Source organism: Pleurodeles waltl, chromosome 9 (genome assembly GCF_031143425.1).
Source record: "Pleurodeles waltl isolate 20211129_DDA chromosome 9, aPleWal1.hap1.20221129, whole genome shotgun sequence".
NCBI classification, from domain to species: Eukaryota; Metazoa; Chordata; class Amphibia; order Caudata; family Salamandridae; genus Pleurodeles; species Pleurodeles waltl.
Window position 1 is genome coordinate 776,758,948 of NC_090448.1, and position 27,223 is coordinate 776,786,170.

The 27,223-nt window shown below is 44.4% G+C and overlaps 1 protein-coding gene across 2 annotated transcripts in view; it reads left to right on the forward strand.

The window, feature by feature from the left end:
* The window catches only part of BBS1 (Bardet-Biedl syndrome 1), a 373,242-nt gene that overhangs the window by 248,044 nt on the left and 97,975 nt on the right, over positions 1-27,223 (forward strand). For both annotated transcript variants that reach the window (XM_069207969.1, XM_069207970.1), the window contains one exon: positions 25,175-25,309. In XM_069207969.1, coding sequence (XP_069064070.1) covers positions 25,175-25,309 — 135 coding nt within the window. The remainder of the gene's footprint in view (positions 1-25,174; positions 25,310-27,223) is intronic.

Below are 27,223 nucleotides of genomic sequence, written 5' to 3' on the forward strand. Positions count from 1 at the left end.
TGGAAGGCATTGAACTGCCCCTCCCACATTTTTGTTTACAAACATGCTCTTTTGGATACCCTTTACGTTTAGAGTGGGTTGTACCACAAGCCACAGTTTCCACTTTGAACAATTCCCTGAACAATTGCACACAAGTGTAGATGTTAGCTACATATAAATTAAGACCTTTGTTAAAAGTCCTCTGCTAAGTACCTACACAATTTCCTACTCTCAGACAGCATATACATCTTAATTCCATAACATGCCCCCATGCTAGGAATGTACTGCCTAAAAAACAAACGTCCCTTGATCAGACCCAAAGACTCATCCACAGCTATTTCTTTCCCTGGAACATAGATCTCTGAAAACCGATCTACAAAGTGATCAAGGATAGACCGAATCTTAAAAAGACTGTTACATTCAGGGTGTGGCAATGCTAAAGCATTATCAACAAAATGCAGCATCTGAAGCAGAAGCAAATACCGATCATGCCTTATGATTTCAGAAAATATAGCCGTTGTCATCAAGGGACTAGTAGACCAATATAAAGATAGTGACGGCTTACTTATCAAGCCATTCAAAAAAGTTAAACCCAAGAACTTCCTGAACCCACCCAACTTTGTGGGACTCCACGGGGTAGCTGTAGAGTGGGGGTATCCACTCTACACTCTGTGACACCTGTAAAGGCAGGCAACACATGCTGCAACCCTGAGTTCATCTCTTCTAATGGGAAGCCTTGCAGCTCCAGGCTTCAATCCAGATCCCTCGTGCTGCACTAAAGTGTCCTCCTCTAAAAGAGGTACTTCCTCCGCACTGTGAGTGGCTTCATCAACAGACGATTCCTCTTGGACAGAAAATTCACTGCCAAAATCTAGAACTTCCTCCTCTACCTCAGAAGTCAGAGTCAGTCTCACAATCATGGTCAGAGAAAGATTAAAAAAGCAAACCAATAATCTGCTGAGCGGTATTCCTGCAGCTACCCATAATGCTTACTAATAAAAGTAACTTGACAAATAAGTCAACAGCAGCCACCACTATGTAAAATAAGTAATAAACAAAGTGTGAGATTATTACGAAGACTTATATACTCAAAAACAATACCACTCACTTGCAAGAGACAGCTAGACTCACCAGCACCTACTCTGCACAGACACAGCACGCACCAACGATATCCCACTAGAAAGGAAAAATAAAAGAACATTATACAATGGACAACACAATATACATCATGCACAATCAAACATAAGCTAAATATGCTGCTATTATTACAGCATTTACAAAAAACACATTAATAAAGGCAGTGATTCTCATTTGGAGCAAACAGTCCCAAAAATGTTTCTTACCAAACACATGCAACTGCAGATCAACCAGTGCCAAAACTACAAGAAGGAGATGCAGCAAAGGAAAAGAAAAGCTTTGCACTAGAAAAATGAGAAATGACACATTACATTAACACATTAGGACAAGAAATAGAACAGTTAACAATATATAAATCACTATGAAGTCTGCCCATCACCATTCAAATGCCAACCCCACACATCATCAGCCAAACGTCAGTCCACGCTCCGTGCCAGTCCATGCACACTGCCAGCCAAGCGGCAATTCATGCACATCGCCAGCCAAGCGCCAGACCATACACACAGACCATCAGCCGAACTATAGTACACACACACACACAAAAACTTTCCCTGGTCTAATGGTTTTCTGCCACGCTAAGAAATGGTCAATCTGCCCCCAAGGGGACAGAAACTGTTAAAATACATGCCCTAAACAAGGGGAGCAACCTTTGCCAAAGGGGCCGCACCCTGGCATATAAATAAATTAAATCCCTGGTGTCTACTGGCTTTCTGCCCCCATCTATGGGGGCAGATGGGCCTAAAAATATGGCCAATCTGCCCGGGTGGGGGGTAGAAATCAGCCAGACCATTTTCCCACTAAAGGGGAGAGAACCTTGCCCAAAGGCCCACTGCCTACCATAAAACAATAAAATTACTGGTGTCTAGTGGCTTTCTGCCCCCACCCCATGGGGTAGATGGACCTAATTAAATGGCCAATATGGCCCGAGGGGGCAGAAAATGATCAAAACATTTCCCCGTTAAAGGGAAGCGACTCTTGCCCATAGGACCACTTCCTGACATACAACAAAAAAATTCCTGTTGTCTAGAGGCCTTCTGCCCCACCCCTCCTGATGGAAAAACAGCCGATCTATCCTCTGGGGATGTGTGGGCCGTGGAATACATACAAAGATGCCCCCAAGGGGAGCAACACTTGTCCAAGGGGTCATACCCTGCAATCATCATATATAAAAGTTCTCTGGCTAATGGTGGATTTAAACCCCTACCCCCTTGTGGGCTAATCAGCCTAAATATGACCTAGTCAACCCATGGGGGGGGGGGCGAAACATGGGTAAGCTATGCCCCTAGGGAGTGACTGTTACGTAAGGGGTTGCTCCCCAACAATCCTGCAGGAAATCCCTGATGGCCCCGTGGTGTGGATTCTTGCTCAGATCCCAACATCACCCATGGCACCACCCGCGATCATGGATCAGGAATCCACTCTTTACAGGCACAGCATCTGTAAAACTCCAAACAAACCTTCTACTACCCCGGAGAAGGGCTTACCATAATACGTCCTCTCCCTGGAAGTGCTGGAAACAAATGGCTTCCAGTGCTTCCCCAGCTGCATGTGATGACAGCGGGCCACAAGTGCACCAGCGTCATCTGATCGCTGCCATGGAGGACCATGGGTGGTGGTAGTGAAAGCACTCCCACTGCCATCCCCTATGGGTGGGTGAAAGTAGGCTGTCCAAGGGGGAGCGCCAGTGTTTCTCCAGTGGGCAGCAGCAAGGACTGAATGGTTCCGTCCTCCGCACACCCCCACCAATGCTCATGACGGAACCATTCTGTCATGAGTACCGAAGGAGTTAATAAAATCCTCAATGTAGGCATAATTCCGCCTGGCATGCAAAGTGTGGGCAGCCATGAGGCAGAGACAGCAGTCTTTGGCAAAAGTGGTTCTTTTCAATTTGTCGAAGGGGGTAGGAGCCCCAGATGTCTGCACTGTAGGATGCAATGGGAACACATTGTGTGTGATAAATTTTAAGAAATGGTACAATGGGTTTACCTCTAACCTTTGGAACTAAGTTAAAAAGGACACCCACAGAAGGCATAAATTTGAGACGCCTAACAGCTATATTAATAGACCACGAGCCCTCATGGTCTCTTGTGTAGCATTTATAAAACTCCTTCTGTGGAACATTAAATTATTTTACTATTTTGTCAAAACCTTTCAATGTCCCATGTGAGTAGAATTTATGTAAATATTTAGATTGGTACCTGCCCATGCTGATTTATTGCTAATTCCAGCTGGTTCAATCAATAATGTATTATTTCATATCAGCTGGTAACCATGTAAAAGCAAGTGTTAAAAAAAAAAAACATACAGATCTGCTGCCAGGTCTGTGTATATGCCAAAATGCCCTTGAACGTAACATGGCTAGGTTTGCATTGGGAAATAGGAAAACAAAATAAATAACATGAAGGTACAATATGATATTTATGTGTCAAATTCCTTTGAAAATACCCATAGTAATTTAGCCATTCTGTTAGCCAAACCCAGTAATAAAATGGCATCTTCGGAATGGTCCAACCTCCTCTTGTCAGTGGTAGCTGCAGTTTTCCAGTTGATCTCCTCGGTTGCTATGGCCCCAAATAAATGTTGACACCATGAATCTATTTCTGATGGTACTGCATCTAGCCTAGCCACTTTTCCTACAGGAGCTGTTTTAATGATTTCCTGGACCTCTTCATGTGTTATTGATGCTGTTAATTCTTCTATTTGCTCTAATGAAAGATGCAATAGATGAATTTGATCCAAAAATTGCTCTTGTCCGTGTGATTGTGTGGGTTGCTCAATGTCAGTTTTCTACTAAGGTCTGTAATATTCAGAAAATGTTTTTACGATTGAAACACAAGACATAGTTCACCTGTTTGATTGTGTATCTCTTGAGTGGCCTTGCACTCCCCCAGCTGTGCCACTAAAAAAGCTCCAGCGTGATCTCGGAGTACATATCTGTGATGCCTATTGTTTTTTAGCAGTTGAGCACATTTAGACATGTACATTGATTTTATAAATGATATTTCCTACGTTAGTGTAGGAAAGTGCCTCTTTTGATGTGGTCATCCCCCCACCACACGTTTTGAATGGTGCCTGGTTCAATTTCGACTGAAAGTGCACTGGGCACCTGCTAAACAGGTCCCTAGTGCCAGATCTCTTTCCCTAAAACTGCACAGTCATTTTTTCCAAATGGCAGACCTTTAGCTACCACTATAAGTCCATAGTAAATGGACTACCTAGGGTAGGGGGAGGGGGTACTAACAGAAGGTCCTTGAGGGTTTCATCAAAAATTGTTCCACCCCCAGGGACCCCTTCACTAAGTGCACATAGTGCTGCTTTCTCAGGCTGCGTGTCTTGGTGCAGACCTAATATGAAAATACGACATGGCACACAGCCTGTGTGCCTGACCCCTTTACACTGCATACAATATATGTAAGTTACCCCTCTGACAGGCCTTCCAGTCCTAAAGGCAATGTGCAGTGAAGGTTCCCCAGCGCTTCTGACCAAAAGTTCACCATGGGCTGACCCCTGCTGGACTCCTCAGCGATGCCTGCATCCTAAATCCGAGGACTCCTCCTGACCGCGACCATCCTGGTGAGCTGACTCTGATGCCAAAAGTCACCCCTGCACCCGGAGCCCTTGGGTTTTGGGGAGCTGAACCGTCAGTGTCCCTATGGCCCCTGGCATCTCAGCTTACCTGGGCAGCTGTGGGTTGACCTCTTGCGACTTCCTAGCCAGAGCCTGCAGCCCGTTTCTGAAATTGATCTCCTCTATTGAATAACATTAGGCATCTGACTCTGTGTTGGCACTCTGCACCCGGTCGCCCCAGTGCCACTGAGGGTGTAAGTTTGGTGCTACCTTGTGGCCCCCCTTGTAGTTACCTCAGCTCCAGGAGGTCAACCCCATACCCGGTTTACTCACTTGTAAGCAGCGCTTAAGCGGATACCCCCTGTCTCCATCGTGTAGCATTGGAAGCCCGACACTGTGTTGGCACTCTGCACCAGGCCGCCCTTGAGTCGCTGGGGGTGTACGTTTGGTGCTGCCTTATGGCCCCTGCGGTGCTAGCCTTAACTCCCAGAGATTAACACCATTTGTACTTACCTAGGAGCAGTGCATCTTCACCCCCCTCGGTCTCCATTGATTAACATTAGGCAATGACTCCGACTTTGACCTCTGCACCCGGCTGCCCCTGTGTCGCTGTGGGTGCACCCCGGGCACCAGCCTGAACCTTGCCTGATGCTAGTCTAAAGACTGGGACTGTAAGTTGTGTACTTATCTGTGAAACTGCATCTTTATTTTACTCCTATAGGTTAACATTGAAGACTCTGAAAATTGAACTGTGTTGATTTTTGAAACGGCTAAGTATTTTTCATTTAAAAACTGGTTACCTTAAAACGAAGTTCTTTTGTTCAAAGCATATATAAAAACAACTGTTATTTTTCTAATTGGCCTCAGATCTATTCTATGAATGTGTGCCCTCTGTGAGTATAACAAATGCTTAACATGTCTCCTTGATAAGCCTAATGGCTTGCCCAATCTACCACAAAAAGAGCACAAGACATATCTATCTCTGCCTCTGCAAGCCTTTAGGGATCATCCAAATTCTCTGCACAGTGCACTTTACATCTGATAGAGACTTCTAGCTGCAGATGTCTTACCTTAGAATTTTCTGGCCTCAGCTTGCGTGTGCCGTTGGGTGACGTTGTTTTCCGATCCGCGAGGCGTCTCAGCATTTTTGGAGCCATCTATGATGTCATGATCACCTATAAGGGCACCACTGTGGCGCGGGTACATCAGTTCTTTTTCATTCTGCACCAGTTAAAGCGCAGATTCGGGATAGAGCCACCCTCTGTCTTTTATGACATTTTTTTTTTTCCGACCTTTTGCCGAGAATTTTTTTTGTCTCTGCAGGGATGACATAGAGAAAGACGTGGTTCAAGCTGTACATCTCCTGCCACTGCGCCATGTCAGTGACAGACACCCATCAGGAATGTCTCTGGTGCCTAGACCAAGACCACAACTTGAAGTTGTGTTCCGACTGCCAGGCCATGGCTTCGAAAGCTTTGAGGGAGTGGTCTCTGAAGCTAATGGCGTCCCAGCAGTCGACGTTGGTGGGCATGACTCCACAGAGGTCACGGTCCCTGTCGAGGAGGAGGTCGTGGACCGATCCAGGAGCCCCAAGTCCTCGTCGCCCCACTCAAAGTCGTCCAGGCACTGGGGGAAGAGACACAAGAATAAGAAGTCCAAGTAGACTTCGACTTATGCTTGCCTGTCGGCCGACAAGGCAAGTCGGGAATGTCGACATTCCAGGCATTGTTCCACGGAACCAGGGGTTCCATTGCCAGGGGTGACACTAAGTCACGCCCCCCTTTCCGGGAGCTGGAGCGACCCCTGCTCAGTTTTGCAAGGCCATGCATCTTGTATTTGAGCGGGCTGGCCCCGCCGACGTGCCTTTTTTGGGCCCCGCAGGGTCAGCAGAGGCTCCATCAGCTTCCACTCTGGCGGCCTTGGCGCTGATGGGGTCTCTTGGATCCGATATCAGATCCGGAATGCCGTTGGGTGCACACAGTTTGCCTCCTCCGGCGTCTCTCCAGACATCGATTCTCCTGGCATCACCGGCACCCACCGGTGACACAAGCTCCATTCTAATAACCGATGGTCCTGAGCCGGAACGGCGCCACACAATGCTGATTCAAATGTTGACAGCGCCCACAGGTGCCATATCATTGCCTGAGCATTTTTCATGATCAGCCAGGCACTGGTGAGGAATGGGAGGGGTCTTAGGACCCTCTGGAGACCCAGTTGGAACCAATCGACTAGTATGAGGAGTTAGGAGAGGCCAGTGGACTGGACACTTAGCCAGATACCGGCATGCTCTCACCTCCTACTGTGGCTACGGAGGAGGGAGCATCATATGCAATGGTGGTGTGTAGGGCAGCTGAGGTCTTGGGCCTAAATCTGCCTACGGTGCGGGTCAAGACTAAGCTCCTGACGGAGGTGGTTCACCCGGGGGTTTCTACAGTGGAACCAATGTTACCCTTTAATGAAGCTTTCACGGATGTCCTTCTATGAACGTGGTCCAAACCCAGCACAGCGGCAGCTGTAAACAGGATAATTGGCAGCCGCCATCGCTCAGCTCTGGCGGATCCTATCTTCCTCACACAACATCCCACCCCGGAGAGCTTGGTGGTCCAAGCCTCCACCTACCATGGTGCCTTCCGATCTGCTCCCCCCGGATAAGGAATCCAGAGGCTGGACCAGTTAAAGAAGATGATGTTCTCTTCCTCCAGCCTGCCATTGAGGTCAGTTAACACCTCATGCCTATTGGGCCATGTTTCCCATACTTTATGGGATACGGTGGAGCAGGTGCTGCCTCAGGTCCTATAGGACATGCGGGTCACTCTCTCACAAGCAGTTAAAGATGGGAGAGATGCAGCCAAGTTTACAGTTGGCTGTGGATTGGACACGACTGAGTCACTGGGTAGAGCAATTTAGTTGACGGTGGCCCTACTATGCCACACCTGGCTCCGTACATCTGGCTTTTTCGGGGATGTCCAGACAAACCTCATGGACATGCCCTTAAATGGGTCCTGCCTATTTGGCGAAAAGGCAGGCTCAACACTGGAGTGCATCAAGGACTCCTGGGCTACGGCCAAGTCCTTGGGCCTCTCGGTGACCCCTTGCCAACAATCTGTCTATCGCCTCTTTTGAGGCTTCAGGCGAGCAGAGTACTGCGCCACCTACAGACCAACCACCATCCTCTGCCAGGCCAACAACTTGCACAGGGACGCAGACGTGGTACATTCAGACCCAGAGAGTCTGACCAGAAGTCGTCCACCACTCAGCCCCCCTCCTCCACATCGTCCAAGCCCTCCTAGTGTGATTCTGCAAGACCATGTGCGTCCAGTTGGAGGGAGGATTCAATATCATCTCCCTCACTGGCGGCTCATAACATCGGACAAATCTGTCTTGCAGATCATACAGATGGAGTAGTCCTCTCTTGGCCAAGGGAGCCATAGAAAGGGTCCTGATATCAGAAGTAGGCAGTGGTTGTTATTCCCACTACTTTCTGATACCCAGAAAGAACAAAGGTCTGTATCCTATTCTGGACTTGGGGGACGTCTGTCTCTCCTCAAAAAGGATGAATGCAAGATGCTCACTCTACCTCAGGTCTTGTTTACACTAGACCAAGGAGACTGGATGGTAGCGTTTGACTTGCAGGATACATATTTCCATATCCCCATCCTGCTTGTCCACAGGTGTTACCAGTGGTTCAAGGTAGGCTACGAGCACTTTCAGTTTATTGTGCTCTCCTTCGGCCTCACCAGCACCCCTCGATTGTTCACCAAAGTGATGACAGGTGGTCGCAGCTCATCTGCGCAGGTTAAGGTTTTCAGTCTTTCCCTACCTAGACGACTGGCTGTTGAAGGCTCCTTCACCCCAGGCTGTCGTCTCTAACCTTCAGACTACTTTCGCATTCGCTGTTTACTATAAACGTGCCGAAGTCATACCTGATTCCCTCTCAGCTGCTCCCTTTCATTGGAGCTGTTCTGGACACAGTGCAATCCTATCCTCCCGAGCAGGGAGTCTAGGATATTCAGGTTATGATTCTGATGGTCCCGCCTCTATCCTGGATTTCTGTGAGACAGACACTGAAGCTGCTGGACCTCATGGCTTCCTACATCCTGTTAGTAAAACATGCCTAATGGCATATTAGGGCTCTGCAGTGGGACCTCTATCAGATGAACAAGTTACTTACCTTCAGTAACGAATTATTTGGTAGAGACTCTAGCTAGCTGCCCTTATTTTTGGCACAGACAAAATGTTGGTTCCTTCCATGGCTCTGCGCTTCTGGCATGGAAGTTTGTGGAAAAGGAACAGCCTTACGGGAGCCTGTGTGGTGCCTTTATAGGTGACAGTGACGTCCTAGAGAACTCCAGGAACGCCGACTATACCAAGTGGATCTGAACGAGCCACCTGACAGCATGCACAAGGGTATTGCTCTGTAAGATATCCATATTCCAAGCTGCTGCCTGGAAATTCTAGGGTTAGGCATTTGTAGCTAGATAGAGTCTCTACCAGGTAATGCATTACAGAAGGTAAGTAACTTGTTCTTTAGTGCACTATCTAGTGAGCCAGCTTCCTACAGTTAGCTCATCCCATGTTTCCATACCAGAAGAGTTTGAATTTTTATATACAACATATATTTATTTTCTTTTTAGCTCCGCAAATTGCTTCCTACAGTTCCCTTACTTTTGTATCTCTGTTGGTTTTGGCAAGCAGTACATTGTATAGTGTACAAGTGAATCATTGCTTCACTGATGTCCTTATCCTCGATGGGTAGTGCTATCGGATAAATGACGTTCACACAACATTCTAATCTTGTTCTCCCTCTTCATACTAGTAACGCATATATGTTTAGAGGGAAATTTTGAAGTATGTGCCTGGATCCAAAATATTTGTAGGCTATCCTATTTTAGGTTTAAACATATAATAACTGATAAAACTCCAGCAAAACGGAAACAGCCCTCATCAGTGTAATCATATAAACACTGATAAACGCAAGTACAACCACAAACTAAAATGCCATTCAAAGAAAGGAAAGTGACACACAATATTTCTTTCTGAAGGACCAACGCAATGAAACTTTGTTATACAAGGTAGCAGCATGAGAGATTGGTCTAATAATATTCTGATTAAGTTTTTTTGTGGATTTTCACTTAAATATTGTTTCCTCTTCTTTTTGTTTCCTCCAGGTTTGTGTGCTTGGATTAAATGTGCATGTTTCAGAAGCATTATTTAAGTCTAACCTAATTATTATATACACTGTAGAAAATCTGGGAATATAAAAATCGTATTTGATTTTTTGTTAGTGTTGAATTCTTTCACTCATTGGTGAAGAGGCTGGATAATAAAGATTTCTTCTGGTATGTGCTATCAGATTTACCCACAGACACAGAATGGGTAAAAACCTTTGCTACACCAGTCCCCTTGTCTAACAAGTCAGCATTGATAGCAGATCACCTGCCAATTAATACAGGCTTTAAACATTTAATGCAAGGTGTAGTCAGAGGAACCTGTGAAAAGAGTGCTGGCACTCTACTCTTGCAATAGTGATGAAAAATGATACAAGACTTTCCACGTCAACAAAATTCATAGCTGCAAGGTTCCCCATTCTTATGGTGGTCCTTCATCTAATCCTGGCTTTTATACCCAACTTTGTCTTTTAAGCCCATAGTTACGGTGTTAACAGCAACATTTTGAGTCCCAGAATACAATGCGATGTCTGTTAAAAGGTCAGGACTGACTTTAAGTAAATCATTTGCTATGGGGACATGATGCAGCTGTGAATGTGCACACAGCAGGAGCACCAGTTTAATATAATCAGGCAAAAGTGCTGAAAAGCAGTGGCCTGCATGCATAAAGCATTAAGTTTCACCTGCAGTGGATGCAGGGGTATAAATGATTCTGGTGTGATTCAAAATTGTAAATGTTTCACACAGTACTTTGACAGGGATGACCCCCTTACCCTGCAAAATGCCACAATATTCAGTAAATTGTATGTGAACGACCCCCAATTGTGTCCAGAAATGTGTTCATTAGAACATTTGAATGTAGCACTCTTACTTTTTAAATCCATTAATAGACCTGTAACCCCATCAGTGTGAGAGGTAATGAGATGTGAGAGAGAGCAAAGAGATGAGAGTAAGAGTGCAATAGATATCCTTTTTATGGTTAGAACAGTCTAACATAAGTTCATTGGGCACACTGCCAATTGGAAGACATCCATACTAATCATTACTTCTCCGTTAAATATGCCGTATAACAATCACTGTTAAAAAAAAAAAAAAAAAAAAAAAACATCTTTTGTAGCACTTAAAAAACATAGTTTTGTCATTTTTGAGGGAGTGTAGGGAGCTGGATAAAGATTGATAAGCACTGATTTCAAACCATTTGGAAATCTCTGACAACACACCACTGAAATCCACAAAAAATAAACACTGAAAAGTGGACAGCCTAGATATTTGTTGTGCAAGTATAGGATTCATGAGTAGTTTGACTAGAAGACGGGATGTATGCTTCAGAGTGTACAGATGTGTGAGAGTTCCACCTTGGATCATTTAGGGAGCTAATTAATGGAAGTGCTGAGTTGCACTAACATCTAGCTCCTGATTGGGCATTTTGTATACAAAAACTTTGTACCTGGACTTGTGCATAGTTATAAAAACATATTGAACTTAATTTTCTGTGTGTGCTCTGCAAATACTAGATAGGATTGACAATCTATCATAGTTTTGATTCAGACTTTATTTCAATGATTTTTTTTAATCTGCTTACTGTTTACTAGCTTAGGTGACTTATTTTGTATGTTGGAGAAGTTATTATTTTGTGGATGATGTTAGGAAAACTGGAAATATACTTGAATAAATTTGATTCTCCTATCAAAATATTCCATGTTTCCAAAATATCCCCAAGATTCTCTTTCTGTCAGGATAAGATATCATTATATATCTAAACTGAGTGGCATTCTTAGTTCTTGTGTTAGTACTAACTGGTTGTTTCTCACATTCTGGTTTGCATTCATTTTTCTTTTAACAATATCTGATGTCTAGCCTCTCTTGTAGAACTGATGTTCTATCCTGATAGCTTCTTCTGTAGAGTTTGGTCATTGGAGTTTTGCAGAATATCTCTCCATATTCGATGCTAATGATCAATTCTCAAGGATGCCAACTCAGTGCATAAAGAATGCTTGATGTAGTAGATCAAGAATTCAACTTGTTCATATATGTAAGAGTAATGTAGATTTTCCTAGTAGGTTATGACGGAAAGTCTTAATTTTATTAAAGACACGGAGGCGAGTATTCTTCTTCTCTAACTTGCTTTATTTTTAACAGCAGCAGTCAAGAAAACTACAACTCCCATGGGGCTTGGAAAACAGGAAAGCCAATGGGAGATTAACAAGTAAAACTAATGCACCAATCACAATGCCCGGGCATATGTGACCACTAAGCTTGACTGCGACCAGCCCTCTTTCTTGATGTGAGAAGTTAATCCATGTGTGAAAACAACAGAAAAATAGTGAGAACAATTACAAATGCCACAATTAAAGAACAAAGTTCTTGGATAAAGTTCAGGCAAAAGAAGAGACGAGGAGAAAGCCGGGGAATGGTCGGGAGACTCCGCTGGAACGAAGCTGGATATCCAGAAGGAGCGTCTGGGATCGGCAGAACCAGGGTCCGATCAGGTAGATGGTTGAGATGTTGTGGATGTTGCTGTGAGGGAGGGAAAAGAAGACAAAATCAGGAAATTGTTCTACTTGAGGCGGGATAATACTCGCCTCCGTGTCTTTAATAAAATTAAGACTTTCTGTCATAACCTACTAGGAAAATCTACATTTTATGTCAAGAACAGAGGCTCGTATTATGCTTTTTTTAAAGCATATTAATCACCACAGAAGTTGCAGTATGTACAGGTTTACAATAGAATGTTCTGAAAATATTATCATTAGACCAATCAGCTGATCTCAGAATGTCTTCCAAACTGGAACCAACTCAGAAAGCTTTAGAGGCCATAGCACCTCTAGTGGAATGAGCGCCAAAAACAGCGGTATCTATACCCACCAAAGACATTACCCAGCGAACCCATCTGGCAAGAGTTGCCGAAGAAACAGGCTTATGGGGTTTGCGAAAAGAAATAAGTAACTGGGAAAAGGAAGACGTTCTGAGATTGGCCGTGCGTTCTTCATAACATTTAAGACATTGCCCAACGCATAACTTAGGTTGATTGGGGAAATATGGGTAAAAAACTGTATGCAAATTAGTTTTGGTACATTTGTTAATAGAAAATAAGACCCCCGTAGGGGTGAACTGTCGAGAGGAAACATCCAGAGCTCTAACGTCAGATAACCGTTTGATGGAAACTAAACAAAGCAACATAGTAAGTTTGGCAGAAAGCATTTTCAAAGACAACTCATAATTATCTTGCCAAGATAAAAACAAATTTAATACTACATTCACATCCCATAACTTTGAGTATTTAGGTAAATGAGGACAAGAAAATGTCCCTCCCTTTAACAAGCGGCAGAGAAGGGGCTGTTCCCCCACGGGTTTCCCATTGATGTAAGCATTGTGCATGGAAATTGCCGACCTATATAGGTTGATCGTCCTGTATGATTTACCTGTACCAGCCTGTGCGGCCAGGAAATTAATTACATAGTTTATATCTGTTGAAACTGGATCGAGGTCCCTTCCCACACAGCCGCTAGACCAAAGAGACCAGGCGGAACTATATGCCTTCCTGGTACCTGGGGCCCAGGCCTTGCTGATGAGGCCCGCAGCTTCTTCCGAAATTGGGATGGGAGGTCGGGAAGTCCTGACACCTTCCACGCAGAAAGCTGGAGAGAGTTGTTGATGACCAGGGGATGAGGGTTCCCTAGAGGGTCTAGAAGAAGAGAAGGGAACAAGGGGAGAAGAAGGGGGGAGTCGATTGCCAATTCTAAGAGAGGCAGGAACCAAATTTGCGATTGCCAGAAGGGGACCACCAGCACTGTTGTTGCCTTCTGGCGCCTGATCTGGGCCAAGACCCTGGTGATCATTATGAAAAGAGGAAATGCATAGTTGATTGTTTTGGACCAGTCCTAAAGAAAAGTGTTCGAGGCCAATGCAGAGGGGTCTGGACGCCAACTGAAAAAGAGGGTTAACTGAGAATTGAGACTGGAAGCGAAAAGGTCTATAACAAAAGGACCCCATTTGTGAAGAATAGAACGGAAAACTGAGGGATGAAGCTTCCAATCGCTGTAGTCTTTGAGGAAGCGCGAGTGCCAGTCCGCCGTTTGATTGAGGGAGCCTGGAAGATATTCTGCTGAAAAGGAAATCTCGTTGAGAAGGCAAAATTCCCATAGGCTTTTTGCCAGGTCTGCTAATGGTTTCGATCTGGTTCCTCCAAGATGGTTTATGTAACGGACAGCCGAAACATTGTCCATGCGGAGGAGGATGGTACACTGCACTCTGTTCTTTGCCAGACTTTTGTTTGTAAAGGACCCCGCAAGCATCTCTAAATAATTGATGTGCAATTTGGACTCCTCGAGTGACCATGTACCTCCAGTCGAGATTGTACCACAGCGGGCGCCCCAACCCGTCAGGCTTGCATCGGACTCTAACACAAGATCGGGGGCTGATGGAAAAATAGCCCTGCCATTCCAGGCGTCTAAATGGTCTATCCACCATTGAAGTTCTAGATGAGACTTGTGATCGAGAACAACCATTTCCAAATAGGAAAGTCCTCTTCTGAGATGACGGATTTTGAGCCGCTGAAGAGCTCGGTAATCCAGCGGGCCAGGAAATATGGCCTGAATCGAAGCAGACAGAAGACCTAGAATCCTGGCCAGAGCTCTGAGAGAAACCGGATATCTGCTGAGAGTTTTTTGAATTTCTGTTTTTATGGTATGTACTTTTTGTAGAGGGAGATGGAGAGTAGAGGAAGAGGAATCTATCTCGAACCCTAAGAAGTCTATCCTTTGGGATGGGAGAGTATTTGACTTCGCTTCGTTGAGAAGAAAACCGAGTTGGGAAAGAAGGGAACAAGTTATTTGTAACTGCGATAGGAGAGTGGAACGATCCTGATGTAATATGAGAATGTTGTCCAGATAAATTAAGAGTCTGATGCCCAAAGATCTGAGATGAGCCATGACCGGTTTCATTAACTTGGTGAAACACCAAGGTGCTGAAGACAGTCCGAATGGAAGGGAAGAGAACTGATACGTCTGACCTAGCCATTGGAACTGAAGATACTTTCTGTGATTTGGATGAATGGGGACTGAAAGATAAGCATCCTGAAGGTCCAGACGAACCATGAAATCGAAGGGAAGAAGAATGTCTCTGAGATGTATAATGGTCTCCATTTTGAAATGTCGGTAAATGACAAACTGGTTGAATTCTCTGAGATTTATCACGGGTCTGATCTTCTTGTTCTTCTTCTGAACCAGAAAGAGAGAACTGAGGAAACCAGAGGGATCTAGGGGAGATTTTTGAATGGCTTGTTTTGTAAGAAGAGATGCTACTTCCTCTGAAATGAGAGTGGACATCTCCGCGGAGAAACGTGGAGGAGGGGGAAGGTAACTTTGGTAAGGAGTTGCATAGAACTCTATTTGATAACCGAGAATTGTGTCGAGAACCCAAGGATCTGAAGTTAGGGTGTGCCACTTTTGGGTGACAAAACGAAGTCCCCCCCGATTGGAGGAAGGCCAGAAACAGGGCTTACCTTGGTTGTTGTTGGACCGGAATCCACGTTGACCACGATCCCTGTAGCTTCTGCCGCGTTGTGGATAGAATTGGGGTTTGTAGGATTGAGATCCATAGGTGGAATGTGCGGAATAAGAGGGGCCTCTGTTTCCCTGGAAGGACCGGCCAGTAGAGCGGCTCCTGCCTGTACCAGCCCTGGCAAAAACACGCTGGTTGAAGACCTTTTTAATGTTCTGTTGCGCCTTGTCAATAGAGGCAAATGTGGAAACAAATTTTCCCAGGTCCTTAATGAAAGAATCGCCGAAAAGGCGACCATCGGCCTTGTTACCGGGGTCCATTGTTGCCAGATTTGACAATTTGGGGTCCAGCTTTAGGAGCAATCCTTTTCTCCTTTCATGAATCATGGAGGCATTTGCATTGCCTAGAAGACAAATAGTCTCAGTCCATAAAGAAATTTCTGCAGGATCAATTTCTGCCTCATCCATTTTCGCAGATTCTGCCAGGTCTAAAATACAGGCCAAGGGCCCCACCAAATCCAGGAGTTTATCCTGGCAATTTGACCAGGCCTTGTCTACCCCTTTACGAGGGTCCTTCCCAAATTTGGAGAAAAAAATGTCAGAAGTGATTCGTCAATGGATGGAGTCGCTGTGATATGAGAAAAAAGGGACAGTCTGGGGCACTCTGACCTCAATTTGGCTCTTGTCTGTTTATCCAGAGGAACCCTTAATCTGGAAGCAATGTATTTGCCCACGTGGGATGACTGGGACCACTCTGTGGAATTAGGGTGAGGAAGGGTCAAATATGGGGTTACCATCCGCATCGAGAACAGTTTTGGCGAAAAACGGGTCCGAAACTTCCAGTTTAGGCTTTTTAGCTGGGGAAGCCTGAGATTGCGAACCCCATATATCCGAGACGTCATCCGCCTCATCCGCATCACTGATATCATCATCGGTATCTGATATGTGAGAAATCACAAATTGTTTTGGCGCCGAGACAGAATGCTTTGTCTTGGATTTACATTTACCAGAAACTTTAGAATTCCCCTCCTGAGAAGGAGGCCTGGGAGGAAACTCGTCCTCAGCCATGGGTGAAGAAACTTCACCAGTCAAAAAACAAAAAAGCGCCATCGGATGGTTTTTGTATATACAAATCCTTTAATTTTCTTTTTCTGCTATCCCCCGCAGAATGGGCCAGGAAGGATTTGTAGACCATGTTCTGGACAGTGGTCTCAAAATTCTTTGACATCTTAGTCATAGAGGCTGAAACAGCCTTGGCAACAGCCTCATTAATGAAGGCTTCAAATTCGTTGGCATCAGGTAAAGAAGAAGAATCCTGACGATCCATTATTCTGTACAGAACAGGCAAAAAACAAGAAAAACTGTCTAAATCTGTAACAGCTAAAGTCCCTCACTGAAGGGGTGATCCAAACCAGGAAATGTTGTATGGAAATTAAAGTACACATCCCCAGGGCGTGTCTGACCGAGGAAAAGGAATTTTTCACGAAGTAGACGAGCGAAGCAGAGAAGCGGCACAGCTTAGAACAAGCAGCCAATGCCGCACGAGTATTGAAAACGCGCGAGCCCAAGGAAAGAAGACCATCGGTAAGAAGCGCTGCCTTTCAAATGTTGGGAAAGGAGGCAAAAGTTGCCTCAGGCGATGCGCGAGCAAGCGGGGCTTCAGAACCCCGAGGGGTGGAAGCAACGCAACGGAGTGTTCAGCAGTGAAACCACACCATTAACCACATGCGGAAACGAACACTAAACAAGCGGCATCGCTAGCTCATAGCAATTACACAAAACACTATGTAAATATTACACAAACACAAGAGAAGTAAGTAACACCACTTATCTTGACCACGAGCAGCAAGAAAGAGGGCTGGTCACCGTCAAGCTTAGTGGTCACATATGCCTGGACATTGTGATTGGTGCATTAGTTTTACTTGTTCATCTCCCATTGGCTTTCCTGTTTTCCAAGCCCCATGGGAGTTGTAGTTTTCTTGACTGCTCCTGTTAATAATAAAGCAAGTTAGAGAAGCATAATACGAGCCTCCGTTCTTGACATAAAATTGTATTACATGTTGCATTCCTTTTCTTTCAATGTAGCAATATAATCTTTTATAAACCCAGTCTCCATCCAAAATGAGGAGACAGTTATTGGGATACTTCAGCCACATTATTTTGTGGTCTTGCCATTTCTCATACTTATGAAATAATGCTACATTCCCTTCTCAATAGCTCAACCTGGTGTTTGTAAGTATAGGGCCATATAGGAACCAATATCTACACCACGTTTCTGCAGAAAACGGTCCCTGTTACAGGTGAAATAGTTGTTTAGCAAATTGAACTTCTTCATTTTGAGTGACATAAGATTATGTGAATAGGAGGCACATCTAGCCTTCAGAAAATACTGCACAGCATCAAGTCCATGTTCACGTTGTATAAATGTGTAAGAGCTAACATCAAGAGTCACTGTACAATATTCTTTTTTCAAAGTATGTGATTCATTCTACTGTATACCTCCATGGTATCTAAAACTTAGGATGCCAAACCACAAGTTTGAGGAAAAAGAATGTACTCAGTAGTTAGCAAGATGTTTGGTAAGTGACAAATTGCCTTTAATGTGGGATGATTTGTGCTCCTTAGACACAAGCTGACAAGTCAGGGATATCAGATGTGCCTCTGAAGATATTTTACATCTTTTAAGACATCGTATTGAGTGTCTACCCCTTAATTAATACTTTTCCAAATATTGCAGTTAAATTTAAAGGTGGGTTCTGTTTTTAATCCATCATAACAATTCCTATTTGAGAATGAATTGACAATTTGCTTCCTCAAGGTATTGTATAACCCATCCAGACAGTTATGTTCCCACCCTTGACTCAGGGCTTTATCACTCTAGTGGGATCCGCACTCAGAGGTTTTAATGAAATCCTTCCTTCCTTTACTTAAATTCTGCATCAAAGGCATTTGTTTGATAGATGCCCTGTTTGTGGGTAGCCGGTTGCTTACAAATCCAATATTGATTTTCCCTTTCTCACTTCATTCTGAGGATTTTCTCTTTTATTCTTTTCTTGTCCACCTCCTTCTCATTTTCTTTTATCTCCTTAAGAGAATCTTCCTGCTAACACCACTTTAATTTGGCCTTAAAATTACATCTTACTTGAGGTTCTGGCACGGTGTTCTGTTCCCCTGCCTTTGATGCTATCTCTCAGGAACTCTGCCTGCTCTACCTTTTCCACAATTTTGCAATCTTTGTTGAAGTGTTTATATGTATTTGCTTTCTGTTTCGTAATCATTACTGTCTTTTTTCTAATTGTCCTTGTTTTACAGGCAGAGATATCATCCTTGTGTTTTAAAAGCTTAATGTTTAGAACTTACACAAATTTGTAATTTCCACATTCAGTAATAGTGCTTGTAAGTGCGTTTTCATAGACTTTTTTTTTTTTTTAAGTTGCCATGTTATTTTTTCTTAACAGTTTCCTGTTTCCTTCAAGAACTTTTTTCCCCTTCATTGTATTATATGCTGTGGTCTTTAGTGGATATTCGCTTTTCATGGCTTATATTGTATCTCCATTTAGGAGCACCCATAAGTCTAAGTGAATGTGCTAACATTATCTAGTCAAAGTGACCTATTTGATTTTCCAAGTACTGCAAACGTACCCACACTGCCAGTGAATCAGTAAATTAATACTCATGGCTGTTCCTTGGAAGGGACTGGAATTATCAGAAGTATCACTTGGACCAGCTACTTTCAGGGCATTCACTTAGACAAATTTTCAAATAGAAAATCTAATTTACTGTAATACATTTGAGACTGGGTTTGATTTAGATATTGGCGGATGAGTTACTTCATCACAATGGTGATGGATATCTCGTCTGCCAATATCGAAATCCCATTATATCCTATGGGATTTAGATATTGGCGGATGGGATATCCATCACCATTGTGACGAAGAAACTTGTACGCTCATATCTAAATCAGGCCCTTTATGTTCAAGATATAAGAATAAATATCTTAAAAACTTATATCCATGTTGTGTACTAATTGATTATAACTTTCTAAAATGCTGTGCATCCCCATTTTGCAATTTGGTGTTGAAGAATGCAACCCTATACAAGCGCTGGATCTATCTACTTAGAAATTCCCCCTTTCTCTCGCTCCATATTTTACAGAGTCAGCGACAGCAGCCCTGTAGTTACTGTTAGGTCAGAGTTTCCATTGAAAAGCTATATTTTCTTTTCTTATTAGCTTGGCATGCAAGTTTTGTGCAGATCTTTAAAAGGGAAGAAGGTGTTCTTGGGTGGGAGATAGGGAACAAAAATTAGTGGGAGTTAGTTTTTTTCATTTCAGCTTTCATAGTCATATATGCTGCTCATTACATTAAGAAGCATTGGCAAAACAAATAGGTCTGGCAGTGACCACCAACCTTTTGGCAATTCTTGTTTTGTTTGGTCATGGTTTTTGTAAAACTTTGTTTAGGAAGCTCCCAGTCGTTCGTAAATCTAAAAATAAAAACAAATATTGACTAATAACTAAAATGTTTTTTGGTCTCAAAAATGCACACATTACTAAGGTACTCCTTGGTACTGAATGTATTTTGTGTGTAGATGTGCTCCTTGTGAATGGGCAGCATGCCATAAGTCATAGTGAAGTCAGCCAATGGTAAAGTTGACTGACCCATTACCAGTGGATGCATGCGTGACAGCGTGAAAGAAAAAATTGGATGACATGACCACAGATGAATGAATGAATGTATGATGAAAGTGTGGCTGAAAACTCTTATAAATATCTATGTCTTCACACAAAAAATCTCAGAGACTTATAGTTGCAGATTCCTTACCTTAGAATTTCCCCCAGGCGTCAAACTGGATCTAGAGATTTTTCTTTGAGCAGTATCCCTGCGTGCCGTTAGGTGGCGTTGGGTGACTCTGTGTCCGTCGTTGGCATCGTGGTCACCGGATTTGACTTCACGGGTTGCATATAGGCACCACCCCAACGCGGTGACATCAGTTCTTTTCTTTCCGTGCCAGCCTAGCGCAGATCGGGAGAGAGTTACCCTTCCAGTCCCTTTCTGAGTGGCTTTTCGACTTTTTGTGTACGTTTTTTTTTACTTCTGGTAGGTCGAGATGTCATCAAGGCAGACTGGCTTCAAGCCCTGTGACTCCTGTCACCGCATGATGTCGGTGATGGATCCACATCTGGTGTGTCTGTGGTGCTAGGAGCGCGACCACGACCCAAAGTTGTGCTCCAGTTGCTGGGCCATGAACCCGAAGGCTTTGAGGGAGCAGCCTCTAAAGCTGCTCACGGGCCAGTGTCTGGCTCCGCACCGCTCCCAATCTCGGTCAAGAGGAAGGTCCCGAGACTGCTCGCAGAACCATCACTACTCCTCATCCCATTCGAATTTGTTGGGACATTCGGGTAAGCACACGAACAAGTAGAAGGAGAGGAGCGTCCTCACTCTAGGCCTCCGTCTGTAGAGCCTACTTCTGGTCGGCTCCGCGTCTCCCTTAGTTTCTGGGAGCCGGAGCCACCCCAAATAAAGGAATTTTACGAGGCCATGCGCTTCATCTTTGTGCAGTCTGACTCTGTCAGAGAGCCTTTGGGCCCAACAGGTTTGGAAGGGGCCCCTTTGGGTACCACGCCGGCGGCCTCGGCTCCGAAGGGCACCCAAGGATCTGCTTCCGGATCCGAACTGGCGTTGGTCGTACCATTGCGACCTTCCCTGCCGATGGTTACAGTGCTGGCGCTCCTGGTGTTGCCTGGCCCCGCTGGCGGCGTAGATCCTATACTCATCGCCAACTCTGACATGGAGTGGCATCGCTCAACGCTTATTTTTATGGGTACTGTAGGAAAGTAGGATCATTATGACATAGTTACCCCGAGTTTTTGCCAGGTGTCAGTGTGTTTAGACTGTAGTACGCTGCGATCCTGGTAACCAGGATCCCAGTGATGGTACGGTCTCCCCTAAAACTGACTCGGTAAGTGATTCTTTCACCCACAATTGGCATACCGGTGCACCCCTATAAGTTCTTAGTAAATGATATTTAGGTACCCAGGGCACTGGTGCACCAGGGGTCTCCCATGAGCTTCAGCATGTATTATGTCACCCCTGGGAACCCATGCAAACTGTGTCTGCAGGCCTGCCATTGCAGCCTGCGTGAAATGGTGCATGCACCTTTCACTTTAGATGTAAGGCTTGCCTTAGATCACGGTCACTGCACTTGGACCCTGTAAGTCACCCTTACGATAGGCCCTTCAGCCCTAGGGTGCATGGTCCTAAGTGTGAAGATACCCTGCATGAGCAGTCATACCGCTTCAAACCCCAGAACCCATTCTCTGGGCTTTGTAAGTATGGGGAAGCCATCTTAAGGTATGTAGTGGACACCGATCAACACGAGATGTCCAACTACATAACGGCTTCTCCAAAACTAGGCATGTTTGGTATCAAACATGTTGGAATCATGCAACTATACTGATTACAGTGTAAGCTGCATGGTATGATGTTCTATGAGGGTCCCCTAGAGGATCCCCCATATCTGCCTATACAGCCTTACAGGGCCAGCATGCCAGCCCGCACTACTGCTGACCTTAGACACTGTTCTGCCCTCCTGCTGGTGAGCCTAACTCAAGCAGAGGAAGGCAGAACAAAGGATTTCCTGTAGTGGAGAGGTGCGATCACCTCTCCCTTTGAAATAGGTGTCTAGACTGGGGTGGGGGTTGCCTCTGAATGCCACTAGACTGCTTTGAAGGGGACATTTGGAGCCCTCCTTGCATAAACCAGTTTGAACCAGTACAGGAACCATTGGTTCCTGCTCTGGTGTGAAACTACACAAAGGACAGGGGTTTGACCACCTCCCTAACCAGCTCCTCCCCTAGGGAGGTGCACAGAGCTCTGCCAGGTGGCAACTTGATTCTACCGTCTTGGAAACAAGGTGGCAAAGGGCCCTGTGAGCATCTGACTGGTTAAGCCAGTTAGGTGATGTCCCTGACCTCCTCTGATAGTGGGTCACCGCAGATAGTGTCCAACCACCCTTTCAGGGTTACTTAAGGGCTTCTCTCAGGGTGGGACCCTAGATTTGTCGAGGAAGACTCCACTAGGAACTGCTGCTAGTCTGCCTTAGGAAACAAATAAAAATGACCACAGACACACCTGGACTGGAACTCTCAACTTTCAGTGTGAGGGCCTGTGACCTTAACTATTATGACATGGGTAACTTTTGTTATAGTTATTGCATGGAAAGACCATTACAATGACTATCTCTCTCACTCTCTCCCATCCCATTATGGTATAGAAGAGAGAGAGAGAGACAGGACCCCTGGGAGAAACTCAAGGCCCCAAGGCATTGCTCCCACAAGCATGGAGCTTCTTTTAATAGCAGCTCACTGGTTGTGGGAGCAATGTTTTCATCTATCTTCCCTGCACACATATTTGTGTCCAGGGAAGACAGATGAAAATTCTGCTTTCTGCAAGGGAGAGCTGTTTGACAGGAAACCAGACTTTGTTTACTTTTGCTTGATGGGAACTGTCAGCTCCCACCAAGCAAAAACAAACATCTATGTCCCGGGTTGGGCACCCTAGGACATAGCAGAAGCCGGCCCGGGGGTTTGGATTGTTAGAATGACCAAAATTTCCTTTGGGAGCTAAAATGGAAAAAAACATCCCTTTGAACCTTTGCTTATTTTTTCTGCACTGTATGGAGTTGCATGAAATTTGGCATACTGCACCTTAGTTAACTACGCTAATTGGATGCCAAATTGGGTGCAGATTGTGGGAAGCCTGCTTGGTGTGTGGTGAACACCTATGGGGTTATCACCTTATACCAGGTCCAGGTATCCCCTATTAGTGAAGAGTAGGCAGCGTCTAGAAAGTCAGTGCTCTCTAGAGGTAGCTGTGGATGAGCTGCCAAGACTTATCTAGGAGACATAATAAGCTTCTGCAATACCACTGTAGTTACACAGCACTGACACACATGAAAGAACCACACAGTGTTACAAAAACAAAGGTACTTTATTATGGTAACACAAATGCTAAAATAATGTTTAGGCAATACTCTACTAACAGGTGAGTAAACACACTATTATATACACATTAGCATTCAGGAATCGGCATAGAAAGCAATAGAAAACAGTGAAATAGCAGAATGTAATGGAGAACCTAGGGGGATACCAAACCATGTACTTAGCAAGTGGAATGCGAAAGTCAGTTCCCCACCCAAGGAAGTGGAATCTGTAGAGGGAAGCTGGAGTAACTAGAAAGCCCAAAAGGTAAGTACCAGGGTGCCCCCCCAGCGACCAGGAGCGAAGAGGTAAGTACCTGGTTTTTCCCAAACCCACAGATAACCTTTGGAAAAGGACTGTGCAAGGCCCAAGCAGGACTGGAAGGTACAAAAGGTGGATGCTGACAGAATAGGACCTGCAAATGAAGGGGTCCAAGTTGAGTTGGAAGGTCCGGTTGGGGCAGGAGCCACTACCCACCCTTCTGGAGATGGAGGACCAGGTTGACGGTGAAGACTAGAAGTTGGCTGTGCAGCACAGGAAGGTTGCCTCCTACTCCCAGAGGAATCCTTTGTTCTGCCTTCCTGGTCTTGAGCTGGTCAAGCAGCAGGAGGTCAGAAACCTGTCTGTAGGATGGCGACAATGAGGGCTGCCCGGTAAAACCCTGCTAACTGGTAGGAGCAAAGCTGGGGGTCCTCTAAAGAGCCCCCCAGAGTGCATGGAGTCTTACAACCAATACTGGAAACAGTGTTGGGGTATGATTTTGACATGTTAGATACCACACATGCCCAGGTTCGGAGTTACCATTATGTAGCTGGACATAGGTAGTGATCTATGTCCAGTACACGGGTAAAATGGCTTCCTTGCAATTTTGAAGTCCAGGAGAATTGAGCTGGAGTTCGTAGGGGCATCTCTGCTCATGCAGGGGTGCTCTCACACCAGGTACTTGCACCCTGCCCTCTGGGCAGAGGGGCCTGCCATAGGGGTGACTTACAGTGACATGGTGCAGTGACCTGAAGTGAAAGGGTGCATGCACCTTTTCACACAGGCTGCAAGGCCTGCAGACACATTTTGCTTGGGCTCCCATGGGTGGCTCAATACATGCTGCAGCCCATGGGGAACCCCTGGTGGCCCAATGCCCTGGGTATCTAGGTACCATATACTAGGGTCTTACATGGGGGCACCAGTGTACCAATTATAGGGTGGACTAAGTCAGGCATAACCAAATTTAGAGGGAAAGAGCACAGTCACTGGGGTCCTGGTTAGCAGGATCCCAGTGAACACAGTCAAAACACACTGAGAGCAGGAAAAAGTGGGGGTAACCATGCCAAAAAGAGGGTACTTTGCTACACAGATCCACTGATGGGGGCAAAGTTGTATGCAAACCAAACATGCCTTTTCAATTAAAATTGGGGCTGGCCCACAGTTAAATAGTTGCAACTGCCACTGTGTTATATAGACAAATCTGAACATGTCTTAAGCCACATTGCTCAGTCGTGTACCATCAACAAGCCTGAAAAGTGGTTTGCTTTGTTGTACAATACTAAAGTTTCTGTTCAGGGTCTGTCGGTGTTTTTCTGATAGCAATAAAAATCGCTAAAAAACTTGTCAGGATTTAACCTAAAACCTAATGTTGGAATTTCAGCGTAAGTTAATTGTAAGGTGTGTGAAGGTGCTTGTTTGTCCTGAACCAATAATGTTTTTTAATATTATTTGTGTCAGTCCTTTGAAAAAACTCAATTAATCAAAAGAGAAGAGTAGAGATTTGTAGGCCATTTGCCAGAGATTTGTTTGAAACTGACCAACAACACTAAAGCCAAAGTCACTATTTCTCTCATTCATAGGTACAAGGAATTGGTCCGACCTTCAAGCTAACCCTTCACATTCAGAACACGTCAGCAAATCGACCCTCAATTAATCTTCTAATCAGTTTCCTGTACGATGAGAGGCTGTATGCTATGAAACGCGCATTTATCAAGGTAGGACTCTGTCTGCAATGTAAGTACGTCACAGCTGATGGTTTATAGTTAAGGAGCAAAATGTTTCTGCAGCTAAGCAGGTCAAGCATCTGCAATGGCACCCTAAACTATGTTAGCATGTCATACCTTTTGTCCACCATGCCTTCCCATTTTCAATAAGTCTTCCAGTCATGATTCTCAAAGACTCATGTATTTTTAAATATCAATAAATAATAATATCATAATAAATATATAATCCTAATGTAAATATAGAATAGATGTATCACAGACAGCTGAAATTCAGGCTTTCCATCCACATAGAAGAGGTGTGGCATGGGCATCCACACTGAATGTATTCTGCAAACACAGACGTATGTACAGACTGCAGGAGCGCATCCCTCAAACAGAGCAAATAAAACATGGATAGCAACAGCCTTCTCACACATGATAGTAGCAAACCGCTTCATACCTCTACAATAATTCCCTAGCCACATTGCACACATCAGACAAAACAAGTTAGCAAATCTGTCCCTTCAAAAGGAATCGATGGAGGGTAGTAGTTCTCCCACGTGAGCTAATGAAAATGGTGTGTTCTAATGGCAACTTCTGCCTGAAGATTTCTCACCTCTTTACTATCCCCAGGTGCCATATTGTATCCAGAAACTTTGCACTAGCTCTCCTTTGCTGTTAGGTGATGCTGAATCCATCTCGCCATCATAGTGCCATGCCGGTGTCATGGCTAGTATCAGTTGTACTTTGTTACCAATAAATAAATCAACGAAAGTCTTAATAAATATTTGCCTTACTTTCACCTAGAACTCTCCATAAGTGCAAATACCTTGTTTCCAGCACTTTTCAACCGTACCTCTTCCTTGCAGGAGAGAGTACAATACAAGCCATGGGAAAGAGGAATGGGATTGTAAGAGACTACCTCTGGGTGTGCAAAGCTGTTCTAAAGACCTGCCTAGTAATATTCAAGTTGGAGGTCTTCTACTCTTGTTGGTCATCTTGTTGTGGTCACTATGCTGAGTTTGCAATGATAATTTGCGACAATTTTATTAGTATTGGTACTCTAACATTATTTAAATCTAACACAATAACTCCCTTCCACAGTTTTTTTTTCTGTTACTACCTATGCTTTCCCATTTGACAGCCCCTCTTCTACTGACACTTTCTTGTACCAATCTCCATAATTTCTTTAACTGATGTGCTATAATAGTATGCATCAATCCCACATTCGCTTTTGGTTCTAGATGGTAATTATGTTCTCTTCAGTATGTATGTGGATTATTGAACATTATCAACAATAGTTTAGATATTGTGTTTGAAGATAAAAGTTTTAATGATAATTAAAAGTGTTTAAATCTTTGATTTCAACAGCAGATATACTCAAACTCTCACCTCTGAGACACAACTGCTTCAGTCTCTTCTGCAGTCATCTTGGGATTTCTTGTGATCCATTGTCTCCAGAGTAGTTTCCATGTTCCTGGCTGGAATGTCGTTTTCAATTTGGAAAGTACCTTGAAAAGGGTGTAGCTATCATTCCAAGTGCACATTTCTTGATGCCCTGACGTCTGTTCGCTTTTTTTTTAACCCTTCAACTCAGATCCAGAGTTACTAAGTGAATATTTTCACAAACATATTTCTACTTTTTTCAGTATATAGGGATCCCTCACACTAACTTCAGATCCCCACAAGGGCCTGTCTTCTTTGCTTGGGGCTGAAGCATGACTTGAAATCCTGTGATAACCATGGCCTTATGCACACCAAGGTGTTTAAGGAACAGGAAGCCAAACTTTTTATGGTGCAAATCGTCGTGTTTGTCCTCTTTCTCCATGTCATGCAGGTAGACAAAGTGTCCATCAGAAAGATAGCTACTGAAGTTAAGGAGATTGCTGCTGAAGGTAAGTAGAGCATACTTTGTATAAAAGAATT